The sequence below is a fragment of the Epinephelus fuscoguttatus genome, linkage group LG10 (assembly GCF_011397635.1).
Source record: "Epinephelus fuscoguttatus linkage group LG10, E.fuscoguttatus.final_Chr_v1".
In the NCBI taxonomy this organism is placed as follows: domain Eukaryota; kingdom Metazoa; phylum Chordata; class Actinopteri; order Perciformes; family Serranidae; genus Epinephelus; species Epinephelus fuscoguttatus.
In genome coordinates this window covers 8,722,712-8,736,899 of record NC_064761.1, presented here as the reverse complement: position 1 = coordinate 8,736,899, position 14,188 = coordinate 8,722,712, and the positions used below count along the sequence as shown (strand labels likewise).

General features: G+C 39.9%; 2 protein-coding genes across 2 annotated transcripts; both read left to right on the top strand.

The window, feature by feature from the left end:
• The first annotated feature begins 2,812 nt into the window (after positions 1 to 2,812).
• On the top strand, positions 2,813 to 7,687 carry bphl (biphenyl hydrolase like). The gene is made up of 7 exons (XM_049587804.1): positions 2,813 to 3,044; positions 4,465 to 4,568; positions 4,690 to 4,856; positions 6,053 to 6,206; positions 6,335 to 6,466; positions 6,729 to 6,852; positions 6,966 to 7,687. Exons 1-7 carry the CDS (start codon positions 2,962 to 2,964, stop codon positions 7,054 to 7,056), a joined length of 855 nt encoding a protein of 284 aa, XP_049443761.1. The 5' UTR covers positions 2,813 to 2,961; the 3' UTR covers positions 7,057 to 7,687.
• An 895-nt stretch (positions 7,688 to 8,582) lies between these two features.
• Positions 8,583 to 14,020, top strand: psmg4 (proteasome (prosome, macropain) assembly chaperone 4). Its single transcript, XM_049587805.1, has 3 exons — positions 8,583 to 8,864; positions 10,159 to 10,234; positions 13,689 to 14,020. Exons 1-3 carry the CDS (start codon positions 8,688 to 8,690, stop codon positions 13,808 to 13,810), a joined length of 375 nt encoding a protein of 124 aa, XP_049443762.1. The 5' UTR covers positions 8,583 to 8,687; the 3' UTR covers positions 13,811 to 14,020.
• The last annotated feature ends 168 nt before the right edge of the window (positions 14,021 to 14,188 follow it).

Here is a 14,188-nt window from a genome sequence, read left to right as displayed (position 1 = left end):
TTGCCAACTGAGGTATTTTTTATTCCTATACCAATTTTATGCCAATCCATGTCTCAGAAAAATTAAAATTATTAGATGGAAAAGAGAAAACTTTGACAAGCTGGTGGCTCCAGAGGAAAGGGTCACCATAGTCATTCAGATATATCCTCTGGGGATCATGAATGTCTTACCCAAATGTCATGGCAATCAACCCGATAGTTGTCATGATATTTCCCTTTAAAACAAAAATATCATCCTGCTGTTAGCGCTGAAGAAAAAGTCAGGGTATCAACAGACTCAAAAGTGTCTAACCTCTGGGGAACATAAACGTCTTAAACAAATTTAATCCATCCAGTAATAGCTCATTTATTTCAGTCTGGAGTGAAGTGATGTGCCAACCAGTTGACCTACTAACATTGCTGCTAGTGTTGCTAAAAAGTCAAACATATCGATTTTACTACTATATAAAACAGGGGAAAGCTGCAGATCATCACATTAAACATTATTTTATCAGCTTAATACTTCATGAATTTTCTAATTTCTTGAGAGCTGCTCACAAACTTTGTGAATGTTTTCGTAGAACTAAGAATCCCCCCATTTATTTTAAATGATGTGTTAATTCTCAGTGGACATCAATCTACTTTAGTCACTTCATTTCCAGTAAACACTGCTACATCTTCAACGCATTGCTCTGCAGCGATCAAGGTATTTTTAGCCCAGCTTTTGTCGTCTTTGTGTTGTTCCTGTGTGTGGTTCAGTGTGTGGCACACAGCTCAGACGCAATGACAGGCAGAGGAGAGTGGAGGCGTTTACAAAAAGCTGCCTGCCTCAGAGAATCAGGTCTGAACAGCTCATCTAGCTAGCGGCGGGTCATACCCATTCATAAACAGACACATCACACATTAGACACAATGGTATATAAAAAACACCCCCGTAACAGCATCACTGTGTGTGTAGGTGTGTGTTTGTGTGTGTGTGTGGGGGGAGGGGGTGGGAGCTGTGTTGCATAGACAATAAAGGATGTGATACGTGTATGATTAAATCGGTCTTTAAAAGAAGAAGAGGAGACATAACCTCTAGAGTTACTCTCGAGTTTGATGCCAGTTTGTTTGTTGCATGCAGCAGATAATCCACACATCTGCTACAACAAAACAATACCACACCGTAAAGCCATTACAGACATTCATTCAAGACTACAACTAACAATCATTTTTATTTCTGATTACTATGGGAGTTATTTTCTCAATTTACAGAGTAATTGGATAGTCTATTACACACCGGAAAATAATGAAAAATGTCCTCTGCAATTTACCAGAGCCCAAAGTGATGTCTTTGAATTGACAAAAATAATATTACTGTTTACAGAGACATAGAACAAAGAAAATGAGATCTTCACATTGGAGAATCTGGAACCAGACAACCTTTGGTGTTTTGGAAATGTCTGACAGTTGGTCAGTCCACCACTTTGGTCTAGACTGAATGTCTCAACAGCTGTTTGATAGCTCAGAGTTTTTGTACAGATATTCATGGTGCCCAGAGGATGAATCACACTGATGTTGAGGAGTCTATGACTTTTTCTTTAGTGCCGCCATGAGATTGACATTTTTGTTCTTTATTTAAATATCACAACAACTATTGATAAGATGGCCATAAAGTATAGCACAAGTATTCATGGTCTTTGGGGGTGATGCCTACTGATGTTTCCCTGACTTTTCAAGTTTTCACTTATCCAGTAAAATAGCTCAACATCGACAAAACTGACTGGCACACATTTTGTACAGACATTCATGGTCCTCAGAAGATGAATCCTACTGACTTCAGTGATCCCCTGACTTTTCCTCTGGTGCTCACAGGTTCACATTTGTAGTTTGTTCTGAAATATCTCGTTTGCCATTGGATTATCGTGAAATTTGATTTGATTTAGTTCAGACATTTATGTTCCCTCAGGATGAACTGTAATAACTCCGACTTTCCCTTTAATCTTAATCTAGCACCATCACTTGGTAAAAATTTGAACTTGTCCAATACTTTGATTTATGACTGAATACCTGTAAACCTAATAAGGTTCCCTCGTTTTTACGTGCTCTATCAAGTGTTTTTTGATTTTTGTTATTATAGTTTTATCAGTTTGTTTGTAAGAGGTCTAAAATGGAGTTCGACCCCAAATACCAGTGTCACCATGTAGGAAAGCCTACCGTACATTTCTTTGTCTGTGAATGCATCAACTATATAAAGTCAAATTTTATTTCCTGATTTCCTGGAAAGGCTAAGAAAGATAAATGCTGTTAATACTGTAAGTGTGGTCCTATGAGGTTTTCTGGAAAGGACTAGTTTGATATATTAGTAATCCTGTTGGTTCATTTCCAATAAATTGATTTCAGTTATTTTCTAGTCTCACCAGGAGGGGTCTGCTGGGGTGCAGCAGGTCATCTGAAAAAATGCAAAAATGTGAACTTTTACAGGCAAACAAACACCTCAAATTATATGCAGAACTAAGTTTCCAATAGAAAACCAAAAGTGAATAATATTTTGATGTGTTTATATGGAACTTTACCTAAGTGGAAACTCTTCTGGAAAACACCTGCCTAAATTCACTGTAGTTCATTGTCTCTATTTTCCCCTGTTCCACATGACTTAAGTCTGTGGAGGTAAATTCCTCTGAAAACGTTAGGAAATACAGGCACCTGTAAATATTAGTGCACTAGAATATTTCCCAGTGTATCTAAAATAATATCCCGCACGTGAATGTTACCTTTCGGTTTGTTGTCGTACTTTCGCTTTAATTTTTTTTTTTTTTTTTTTTTGGTAAATAAAAACGACGTGGAAAGTGCCAAACTGAGCACAACTTCCTGGCTTCTCCAAAAAACAACCAGGCAGTGCAGGGTTACATGATCAGCAGACAGACAGAGACTAAGTTTAATCTTTAACCACATATCAGAAAGCAGCAGCAGAGACCTGCTCCGCCTAGTCGGACACTGAGGAATGGCGCTGTTTGTACTCGGAGGACGTTTCTTTAAATGCAGATCTGGCGTAAAGAGAGTCATGACAGCGATCCAGCCCTACTGGTAACCGCTCTCTGTTTGATATGTGCATGTTTTTATGTACACTGAAATCTGGACTTTAACCACGGAGGGCTGCATTGAGCGAACAGGAAGTGTGTGGCCTGCTTGTAGCAACATGTTCGTCCCTGCAGTAGAATTTCTGTGGAGGTTTGTTCGATTTAAAGCCACTAGATGGCGTAGTAGAGCCAAGCAGGGCACCATACAGGTCTTCAGTACGCTCGAAATAACAATGTTGATTTATCATTTGTAAGGAATTAGACCAGACGTCCCGCTGTATCACCGAACATTTATGGCAGTATTTATTATTTTAGGGTAGTAGTAGTATTTTAGTTGGAGCTTTGAGTATGTCATGATATCTTTTGTTTAGCATCCATGCAGTAGGATTGCATATTTAATATTAAAACAAGAATTAAAAGCCTTAAAAAAATCTGTAAAATCGAAATATTTATGGTCATGTGAATATGACTACCGAGTCTGAAACCATATGCCAACATCCACTTTACTATTAGGTAACTCTCCAAGTCATCACACCTTGTGAAGTTTCAGAAATGTAAGAAAAGTGGCCAAAAATATATCTATAAAAAAAAACAAAAAAAACCCCCACATTTCTTACAAATGTCTACTGTAATTACTATTCAGCATTTTCCGTGATCTAAAATAAGATTGGACATGTCATTTGTATATAGTTGTTGTTTAACAATGTTAAAACTGCACTGTAATAATGCTGATTCAATGTAGATTTTTCAACTTTAACAAAATAACAACCCTGTCGATCAGAACGTTTATCAGACGTTACTATCTGGGGAAGATGTGTCAGCACATTTTGACACAAAAGTTTTAAAAATTCACAAGACTTCTCCTGAACTGCGGCATTCTGTGCATCAAAGCAAAGCAGTCATCATCAGTGCAGCTTCATGTTTTATTAAAGCATCTTGCTGACATGTTCAGGTCAGAGGCCCTCCTCACAACATGAGTCATGTTTAACAGCAGATCACAGTGACCTGGCGGAGCAAACTGTGAAACAAAGGACTAAATACGATCACGTTTACAGGAGACCAAGGGAACACAGCTGTAATTATGCACAACCTACTACACAGATGAATAGCACAACAATGTCATACATCAAGAAGAATTAGTCAAAATTACAATAATGTTTAAAGCAGGAGCTGTTATTGAGGGTTATAGGAAGAACATGGTGTTGAGCTCAAGTCATGACAACAGGTTAACCTTTTTGTCAGCCAGCAAAACACAATAAAGATACATTGTTATTTTCTTACAACATGATTTATGTTATTGTAAGAAATAATTGGGTGTTGTTGTGACTATCAAATGAAGCCAGTGTTTTTTACTAGTCAGAGCCGTTCTATTCTTATCCATCACCATGTCCATTACTGCCTCAGTCTACCTGTCTGTTTCCCTGCAGCACCTCAGTGGCCTCAGGCAAGCAGCATGTTAATGGAGTGGATCTGTTCTACGAGCAGACAGGCAGCGGGAACCACGCTGTGTTGTTGATTCCTGGTGCTCTGGGTAAATACAACAACACGTCTCTTTTTAGACTTTCTGGATAGATCTCTCTCAGACTGCCTTATGTAGTTTAGGTGTACATCCTCTGAGCTTGTGAAAACCGCTTTTGTCTCATATACCACAGGGAGCACGCGGACTGATTTTGGACCCCAGCTGAAGTCTCTGAATAAGGAACGTTTCACCATAGTGGGCTTGGATCCTCGCGGTTATGGACAATCCCGTCCTCCAGACAGAGACTTCCCCCCTGACTTCTTTGAGAGAGATGCAAAGGACGCAGTGGATCTGATGAAGGTCTCATCAGTCTGTTGATCAAGCAAGAGGGGATAAGGAGGGAACATGGGTGTGCAAACCTGAGAGCATGGATTGACAAGTAGTAGTGCAGTTTAGTGTCCAGTAAAGCACAAAGGAAACTTTGAAGCAAGGTGTTAAACAATAAAAGTGGGGAATTATAATTGTGTGAAAACAAATTTTTTTAAAGTGGGGTAAAGCGGCAGTAGCTCAGTCCATAGGGACTTGGGTTGGGAACCGGAGGGTTGCCTGTTCGAGTCCCCATCCGGACCAAGATATGGAGCGTGGAATGGTGGCTGGAGAGGTGCCAGTTCACCTCCTGGGCACTGCCAAGGTGCCCTTGAGCAAGGCACCGAACCCCCCAACCGCTCGGGGCGCCTCACCAAGGGCAGCCCTCTCACTCTGACATCTCTCCACTTTGTGCATGTACAGGTCCTGTTTGTGTCTTTTGGACCTGTGTGTAATTGACAAGCAAGAGTGAAAACATTGAATTTCCCCTCAGGGGGATTAATAAAATAAATAAACAATAAACAAAACAGTAATGTCGTAGTCGATTGTCAAACCAGCTAAAAGGAAGTGCAAACTAATAAATGGTTTCAGAATAATAGTGAAAACACGATAATATCATCTATGATGCACTTAGACTAAAAATTAGCAAGTCAAAGCATTTTTCTGCTGCACAAATCTTTTTCTAACGTAAAACCACAAATTATACCTCAGAATAGCTCCTCTGGTCTCTCTTTTATCTTCAGATCAAAAAATTACGCATCAAGAATCAAATATGACCTTGAATGGTGTCTAATGTGTGCCCTGCTCTGAGTGGCTGATTGTCACATCACGTCATTATGTGCCGCATACAGGAAGCTTGTTAGAGCATTCTTACTAATTTTTACACAGATGATTCATCCGATTGCTAAATTGAACACACAGTTTATTAATCCATGCTCTTGGTTTAGCAAGTCATACACAAGCTTGTTCACATCAGTATTTTTCATAGTTTTCTGTAATTTACCACAAATGATGTAATTTAATTTCTTGAAAATATGTGCTGTGATCACTTTTTTTTTTTTTTTGCAATGACAAGAATGGTCACCAGTTCACCTCAGTATGTTCATAATGTTATGCATATGAGGCAATCATAGAGGAGGCAATAGAAATTTTGTTAGTGATGTGCAGTATTTTCTTCATTTTATTGGCAGGCACTGGGTTTTGGAAAGTTCTCTCTGCTGGGGTGGAGTGACGGAGGAATCACCGCTCTGATTGCAGCAGCAAAGAACCCGGACGTGATCAACAAGATGGTTGTATGGGGATCCAATGCCTTTGTGTCCCATCAGGACCTCAAGCTTTACGATGGTACTCCTACTCTACTTTTCATTGTCTTTGGTAACTGCCAGTGTAGTCCCAAACTGTGCCAACTGTGCATGAAATCTTTCTTAACTGTGTGCACTCATGTGTGCATGGGTGTCTTTGGGAATGCACAGCGGTCCGTGATGTCTCCAGGTGGAGTGTGAGGATGAGGCAGCCCATGGAGGAGGTGTATGGGGCAGAAGTCTTTGCTAAAACCTGGGAGGCCTGGGTGGATGGGATCGCACAGTATGCAAAAAAACCCAAAGGTGCTGACTTCATTTTGTAACAGGCTCATTACACAAGTGAAGTTGAAACTGACAACCATCAGAAATAATAAAATCATGCGATGTAAAGTAAATGCTTTGCATTCATAATGCTATTATAAGGGACGTTTTCATACTGATGATGTTGACCTCCTCCACAAGAAACATATGGAGAATAAATTTGAGACACTTATAGATTTTGTTCTAATAAATGTCAGTTGTAAAGGCTGATGCCAAAATGTTAACTTAAATGTCCTCTGATCAGGGAGCATCTGCCTGGAGCTTCTGCCCCAAATCACCTGTCCAGCCCTCGTCATTCATGGAGAGAAAGACCCCATGGTGCCCAGCATCCACCCACAGTGCCTCCTCAAACACATCAAGAGATCACAGTGAGATGACATCAGACACACACTTGCGCACACTTTTACATGGCAACACTTCAAATACCTTAAATTTAGGAAAGGAAACATGTGATATGATTTCTTTTTTGTCCCAAATCTAGGTTACACCTGATGCCGGAGGGTAAACACAATCTTCACCTGAGGTACGCTGAAGAATTCAACAAACTAGTGGAAGACTTTCTGGAAGACTGAGCAATTAATTAACACTGTGAAATAACAACTGATCATTTTGTGATAAAGGACCATCATTGCCAATATTTACACCAAAGACTTAATTTGATTGATTTTATTGAATTGTATTGATTATTTTATTTCTACACTGTTTTCACAAGGCATCAATTGTTGAATATTTTACATTAAATTTTCAATGTTATGTTTTTCTACAATTGAAAATTTTATGAAGCAGGAAGGTGAATTATTTTGTCATGTTATGTAAGTCAGTAGCATTTTCTATAACTGGGGGCTAATGAGTCTTACATTACAGTTACATAACTTTAAATAGGCAGCTGCTAAGGTCGTGTGAAACACAGTTCCAGTCAAGTAAAAGTAAAATGTCTGCAGCTGCTCACTGCTGCTCACAAAAACAAACACTAATGCAAAGCTATATAACCACATCGATCATCGTAACATCACAAAACTGAGGTTGCGATATTGTTAAATGTCACTAAGAGTAGTTTTTAATTTTGTCACTCACAAAGCATCTTAAAATAAGGGATGAAAAGGCACTAACATGAGCTGCAGACTTTGGTGATTACAAGACTGTTAAAGATTTCAAATTGAAAATGATTTATCAGCATTAATAAAGTTATTTCTTACAACTTAAGTTACCTTATGTTGAGTTATATTTAAGGTTCAATTTACTAAGTAAGTGCTGTCCTTATTATCAGTTTAGAGGTACTTGTACTTTACTTGAGAATTTCCATTCCCTGCTCTTATATACTTCTCCACTGCATTTCAGAGGCAAATATTGTAGCTTTCCCTCTGCTATATTTATTTGATAACATTAGTTACTTGTTGCTTTGAAGATTCAGATTAATGATACAAAACATAAATCAACTAATACATTTTGATTTATTATCGATTAAGCAGGCCAGCAGTATTTGGTGTAATTAAAATGAGCTCCGGGGCGGCACGGTGGTGTGGTGGTTAGCATTCTCGCCTCACAGCAAGAGGGTTGCCGGTTCGATCCCGGGCATGGGAGCCCTTCTGTGCGGAGTTTGCATGTTCTCTCCGGGCATTCTGGCTTCCTCCCACAGTCCAAAGACATGCAGATTGGGGACTAGGTTAATTGGTAACTCTAAATTGTCCATAGGTGTGAATGTGAGTGTGAATGGTTGTTTGTCTCTATGTGTCAGCCCTGCGATAGTCTGGCGACCTGTCCAGGGTGTACCCTGCCTCTCGCCCGATGTCAGCTGGGATAGGCTCCAGCCCCCCCGCGCCCCTCAAGAGGATGAAGCGGTTAGAAGATGAATGAATGAATGAAAATGAGCTCCATCTGAAGACTTGAATGTATTGATAATTATAATCCAACAATATAATAGATACTATTGTGTAAGGGTCCATTCTGCATCATAAATACTTTTACTTTTGGAACTGTAAGTAGATTTTGAATGCAAAACTTTTTACTTTGAGTATTCTTTCGCCACTGAGATTAAGTATAGTGCAGATCGGTTGTGCTGGTGCTGCACGTCTGAACACTCACGATCGATTGCTTTGGTCTGCCAGTTTACTCATAACCAGGAAGTGGCAACTGTTTCTGTTTGTAGCTAGCACGAGTTCAAATGTTTGCCAGTTGGAGCTAGCTGGAGTTAAATCAAAGAAATATGAACGAAACACAAAATGGTGCGGTCTCCGACGCCATCACGGTGCACAATTTCTCGGAGAGGATTTTGGAGCAGGTCATACACTTTCACGTGATGAAGCTGAGCGGCGGGTTCTTCCTGTGGGTCGGTTCGAGTCCGGTCCTGTCCAACATGGCGGTGTCAATGAGCAGCAAATATGTGAGTAAACACAACAAAATGAACAGTGGTGGGATGTTATCAAGTACAGTTATCCTAGCATTGTGTTTAATTACAATTTTGAGGTACTTGAGTAGTTTTTTTCATGAACCTTTTTCTTTTACTAGTTAACATTATATCTCAGGGGGATATTGCAGCCTACTCTTTACTCCAATATTTTACATTTATTTAACAGCTTTAGTAAGCTTAAGTGTTACTTTACGAATTAAGATATTCGCACACTTAAAACTCCTCCTTCTATTCAGCACTGCAAACTTTTCATGGAGGTCTACATCCACAGATGGTTGTGTGGATTTTTGTGAGCAGCTAGGACAGTTTTTTATTTCCTGCAGGGTTTTTTTTGCTTTTAAAGTATACTTTTTAACGTGTTTTTGGCCCCAAATAAAATTCAGTTTTGCTAGGTTTTATTGTGGTAATGACAGAAGGTTAAGTGAGGGATGTGAAACTTTGCATATTATAAACAAATCTATCTGCAGTCATTAGGGATGGACGATGATATGAAACTGTAATCTTTTCTGTACTGAACATTGAAGCATTTATCTCAATACTGTAAAGTATATTTCTGGGCCATTGTGGACAGTGTTGCAAATCAAAAAAGTGGAGCTGATTCTTTTTGTAACAGTGGATTTTTATATGAATTCTGCATCAGTGTAATGGAGTACTTAAATCTGCCCTGATGGATTATCAAAACAAACAAACAAACAAACCAACAAACAAAAAACAACAACAAAACATTCCTGTCTGATTATTTTAATAATCAACTCTTAATTGATATTTCATACGATATTTCTCACTTCTAGCATTCATGGCATTCAACATGTTTTGTGGTCTTGATGTGCTGACCCCTTTAACAGCAGGGCACTGCTATGTTGTCTTGAGGCTCTGTTGTATAGGGGGGACCTGGCTCATAATCTAATATTAATGTCTGTATGATAAAGTATTATTGCAGCACAGGGCCACTGGTTGGTTAATGGGTCCTTCTGCCCAAAGTGCAGTAGCCTACATGTTTTCCTTGACATCCCCCTACTATACCAAAAACCCTAGAGACAACCCAGCCGTCCTCAACCAGGAGTCATTGGAAGAAAAGCTTACTGAAAAGGCTTTTGGGATTCATTAATCTTAGTTTGAAAACATTTCGGAACACATGGGCTGACAAACACATTAAGAGAGGAACACATTGGATGTCATTGGATGTTGTGATGTCAGAGAGCTAAAGATTTTTGTCCTTCCAGAGAGACAAAACACTGTTGTGCTAATTGTTTTTTCTGTCCTGCAGGATTCAATGCCTTTATCTACATTAATCATGGGGGACCCATCCAATACTGCTCCTAATTCCTTGGCACAGAGATTAGGTAATGATGTATGACTTTGCATTAATTTATGTCTCAGTATTGCTGCTAATATACCATTTTTTCCCCCGTTAAAGGTTTTTTTCCTTATCCGCTGCGAGGGTCCTAAGGACAGAGGGATGTTGTATACTGTAACGCCCCTGAGGCAAATTGTGATTTGTGATACTGGGCTTTATAAATAAAATTGACTGAGTGGTTGATGTATTAAGTTATAGTAAGTTATAAAAGCTGAAATACTTTTTTTCAGCTGTCAGGTGGTTGTTTCTTTATGGATATCAAAGATGTTTTTATATGTTTGAGCTAGGGATGCACGATGATAGATGTTTTGCCGATGTCTGATATGCCAATATATAACCACTTATTTGGCTGATAGATTATGTCTGCTTTAAGTGTTGTCAGAGTGTGTGTTATGGCAGTTTCAAGTGTGGGTTGATTTAAAAATTCTCTACTATGCAGTGGTAGAAGAAGTACTCACATCCTTTACTTACATAAAATAGTGTAGAAATACTGTGTTCTAAAAACGCTGTATTACAAGTAGAAGTCCTAAATTTAAAATGTTTCTTAAGTGAAAGTACATATCTGTTATCAGCAAAATGTACTCATGGTAAATCAAAAGTGAAAGTAGTCATTATGGGGAATGGCTTTTTTTCAAAGTGTTATATTATCATAGAATATTTTATTATTCTCTTATTAACAAATGCATGTAAGAGCTTTTAATGTTGTAGTTCCCCAGTGTGGAGCCATTTTCAGATACTTTGTGTATAACTGGGTGGATTATCAGTACAGTGCTGCATTATATCATTTAAGCATATCATGTGTGTTTTATGTAAAAAGTAACTGTCAAATAAATATGATAAGCAATTATGTCCATACTCTACTTAACTACAGTACTTGAGTAAATGCACCTAGTTAGATTCCATCACTGATATTGTGTAATGACAAAACTATGATCCAGGTTTGATTAAAAAAATAAGTGATGAAAATGTCCACCGTGAGATGTTACATATGTCAAGTGAGTTACAATACTTCACATGTTGATATTTATACGACCCCAAATGTAATTAAAAACAATGGCTTCTTCAAGTTGTGGGGGAAATACATATGCTCCAGAAAATGGTTGGAATTAAAAAATAGACATATTCTAAAACATTGGTTTTCAGGGCCGCTTAAAATGATACACATTAGGGCACGGGTTAGATATGATTAAAGGAGCAATAAGCAAAATCGTTTCACCGCTAGGTTCGCTGTTGTGCACTGCCTGTAGAGCAAAACAAAGTGTGTCATGAGCCACTCCTTCCAGCTTCACTCAGCTTCACTCGGCTGCCTGATATACCCGCTGCTTCTTCCCACATTACCCTGAATAACAAACCAGGGCTTGGTGGTCCAGTTGGATCCAAACGGAGAGCCGCTAGCTGGGAAGCTAGCGGAGGCTAACTGGCTGTGTTAGCAGCTGAGTGAAGTGGAGCATGAGGAGGAAGCACCGGTCAGCCCCCGCTTTCACTGCAGGCAGATCCACTCGCCACAGGGGCGAGGAGATAAAACCTAAACAGCCAACTTAGTTTAGTAGTTAGCGATGTCTTTCACTCACTCTCAGTCTCTGCTGTGTTTAGCTATTTCCCTGCTTTCCTGTTAGCGTTAGCACTACTCGGCTCCCACGCTAACGCTCCAACTCCAACTGAGCTGGGAGCCGGGCTCACGGTCTCATGGAGAAGAGTTCGAACGTTAGCATGGCAGCCGATTAGTGCTAACGTCCCCACGCTTCTCTGCCAGGCTCAGTGAGTTGGAGCCAAGAAGTGTGAGGACGTTAGTGTTAGCACTAGTCGGCTGCCATGCTAACGTTCCGGGAGCCTGCTTCTGGGCTCTGGCGAGCTCTAGCGTGGGGACGTTAGCGTTAGCACTAGTCGGCTGCCATGCTAATGTTCGGGAGCCTGCTTAAGCATGGGGACGTTAGCTTTAGCACTAGTTAGCTGCCATGCTAACGTTCCGGGAGCCTGCTTAAGCGTGGGGACGTTAGCGTTAGCACTAGTCGGCTGCCATGCTAACGTTCCAACTCTTAGAGAGGAATGTTAGCGTTAGCTCCCACAGTTAGCACTAGAGCTACTACAGCTACTGGAGTAGCTTGCAGCTATGGAGAGCTTCTACCAGCTCTTCTAGTCACTGAGCCTTGCCTCCATTTCAGCAAATATATTACATTTATTACAAGTACCATCATCATTGAAGTAGGCAGGGGAATAGCTAAACAGCCGCCAGGCTGCCCGCAGGGCTACATTTTACAATGCTAATTGCAAATGTTAGCTGAGCTGCCGGGCTACTCACCTAACACAACCGAAACGCCTGACCCATTGCTGGGACAGAGCTGCTAATAACTCAAGCTCCGGACATTAACCCATGCTACAATTGTTACATTAAATTTAATTGAATCGACATAGCGACATGTGCCTAACGTTATTGTAACACTAATTAAAACAGACATTTGTCTTTATGTTGTACCTGTCCAGGAGAAGAAGAGCTAGCTCTGAGTCAGATTGTAGCCTCTTTAGCTCTCGCAGTGCTCTCCACCTTGGAAATGCAAGGCCAATGTTAATCCGAGTTCTGTCCCTTTCTTTATCCTACAACTTCTTCGCCAACAACCGTTGTTTCTTTAGAGGTAATGTCAGATCCTGGTGGACGTTCTGCTCTCTGCCATTTCATTTCGAAAATATGCGCTGCCATTGCTCACTGGCTGTAGCCTTTTATAGGGAGCGAGGGCCAAGGGCTCCGAGAGGACTAGGAGGAGGAGGAGGGTGAACGCGCAGCCGGACCGGCTTGTAAACAATGGGCTGGAGATCAACACAGAGAGAGGGTGTGTGAGATCATGCAATACTTCAAATGAAATTACACCTCTAATTCTTCACATAGCAATTTTTTAATTCCTTCAATCTAGAAATGATGAATTTCGCTTATTGCTCCTTTAAGACCAGAGTTCTCTAGTTCTATAGTCGACTATAGGGAGCCCTTTAATCAGAGTTGTCACTCTTATGACTCACACACATTGAGCTCACTTCTACACTGAATTAAATAATAAAAATAAACTATTCGCCATTTTTCTGGGGACCCTCTGGAACTCCCTCAAGAGACCCTCTGGTTGAGAAGGACTTGGCTAAAACCTGCAAAAAAGGGATGACATTTAGTTGAGTGTGCGTCTCGGTAATAGATTGTGGCTCAGGTTTGATTCGAACCAAAGGCCCTTTGCTGCCTGTTATCCCCCCGGTCCTGTCACTCTCCAGCTGCCCTATAATAAAGACAATATAAGCCCTAAAACGTTAAAAACATGCAAAATACACTAACAGGGTGTTTAAAAAAAAAAAAAAAAAACAACTTCCAAGACCAATGACTTTAGTGTAATTGTGTACCATAGCAAACCATTCAGAGTATTACCTGAACTAAAAGTGAAATAATTTTCTGTTCTGTTTTGCAGCAAAGAAGACCCAAAAGCAAGTATATGTGAGTTACAGTCTTCCAATGACAGACTCCAACATCAGTCTTTTGGTGGAGAACAGGATCAAAAAAGAGCTGGAGCTTCACCCTGAACACTTCTGAACATATTCATTTTTTAAAACTGTGTTTTGTGTAGAACTGAGGACACACAGGACACACAGGAAGAAGGTCAACATAAAGTAGCAGGGCACTCTTCTTTGGAATTAAGTACTCCTTCCAGATACTGCAATTGCACTCCAGCACAATAACCACAAACAGTCACATCAAGTGTTCTTTTATTGACATAATAAATTAAGTGGTTTATTATCAAAACATGTAGGCCTATGGCTTTTTGTACAAATGCATCATATTAAAAAAATAACACTTAGAAAACAGCATTAGTGGTTGAGTTCTTTTTTTTCTTTTGAGTGTTTAACTGTCGAAAACATACAAACTAGTAAACCATACAGGGTGTTCAAAACACGTGCTGTGTACTAAACA

Coding starts and splice junctions, on each gene's coding strand:
- bphl (XM_049587804.1), top strand. CDS start 2,962: ATGGCGCTGTTTGTACTCGGAGGACGTTTCTTTAAATGCAGATCTGGC. Junction 3,045..4,464: donor ACAGCGATCCAGCCCTACTG/GTAACCGCTCTC, acceptor GTTTCCCTGCAG/CACCTCAGTGGCCTCAGGCA. Junction 6,467..6,728: donor GTATGCAAAAAAACCCAAAG/GTGCTGACTTCA, acceptor TCCTCTGATCAG/GGAGCATCTGCCTGGAGCTT.
- psmg4 (XM_049587805.1), top strand. CDS start 8,688: ATGAACGAAACACAAAATGGTGCGGTCTCCGACGCCATCACGGTGCAC. Junction 8,865..10,158: donor TGTCAATGAGCAGCAAATAT/GTGAGTAAACAC, acceptor TCTGTCCTGCAG/GATTCAATGCCTTTATCTAC. Junction 10,235..13,688: donor TTCCTTGGCACAGAGATTAG/GTAATGATGTAT, acceptor TCTGTTTTGCAG/CAAAGAAGACCCAAAAGCAA.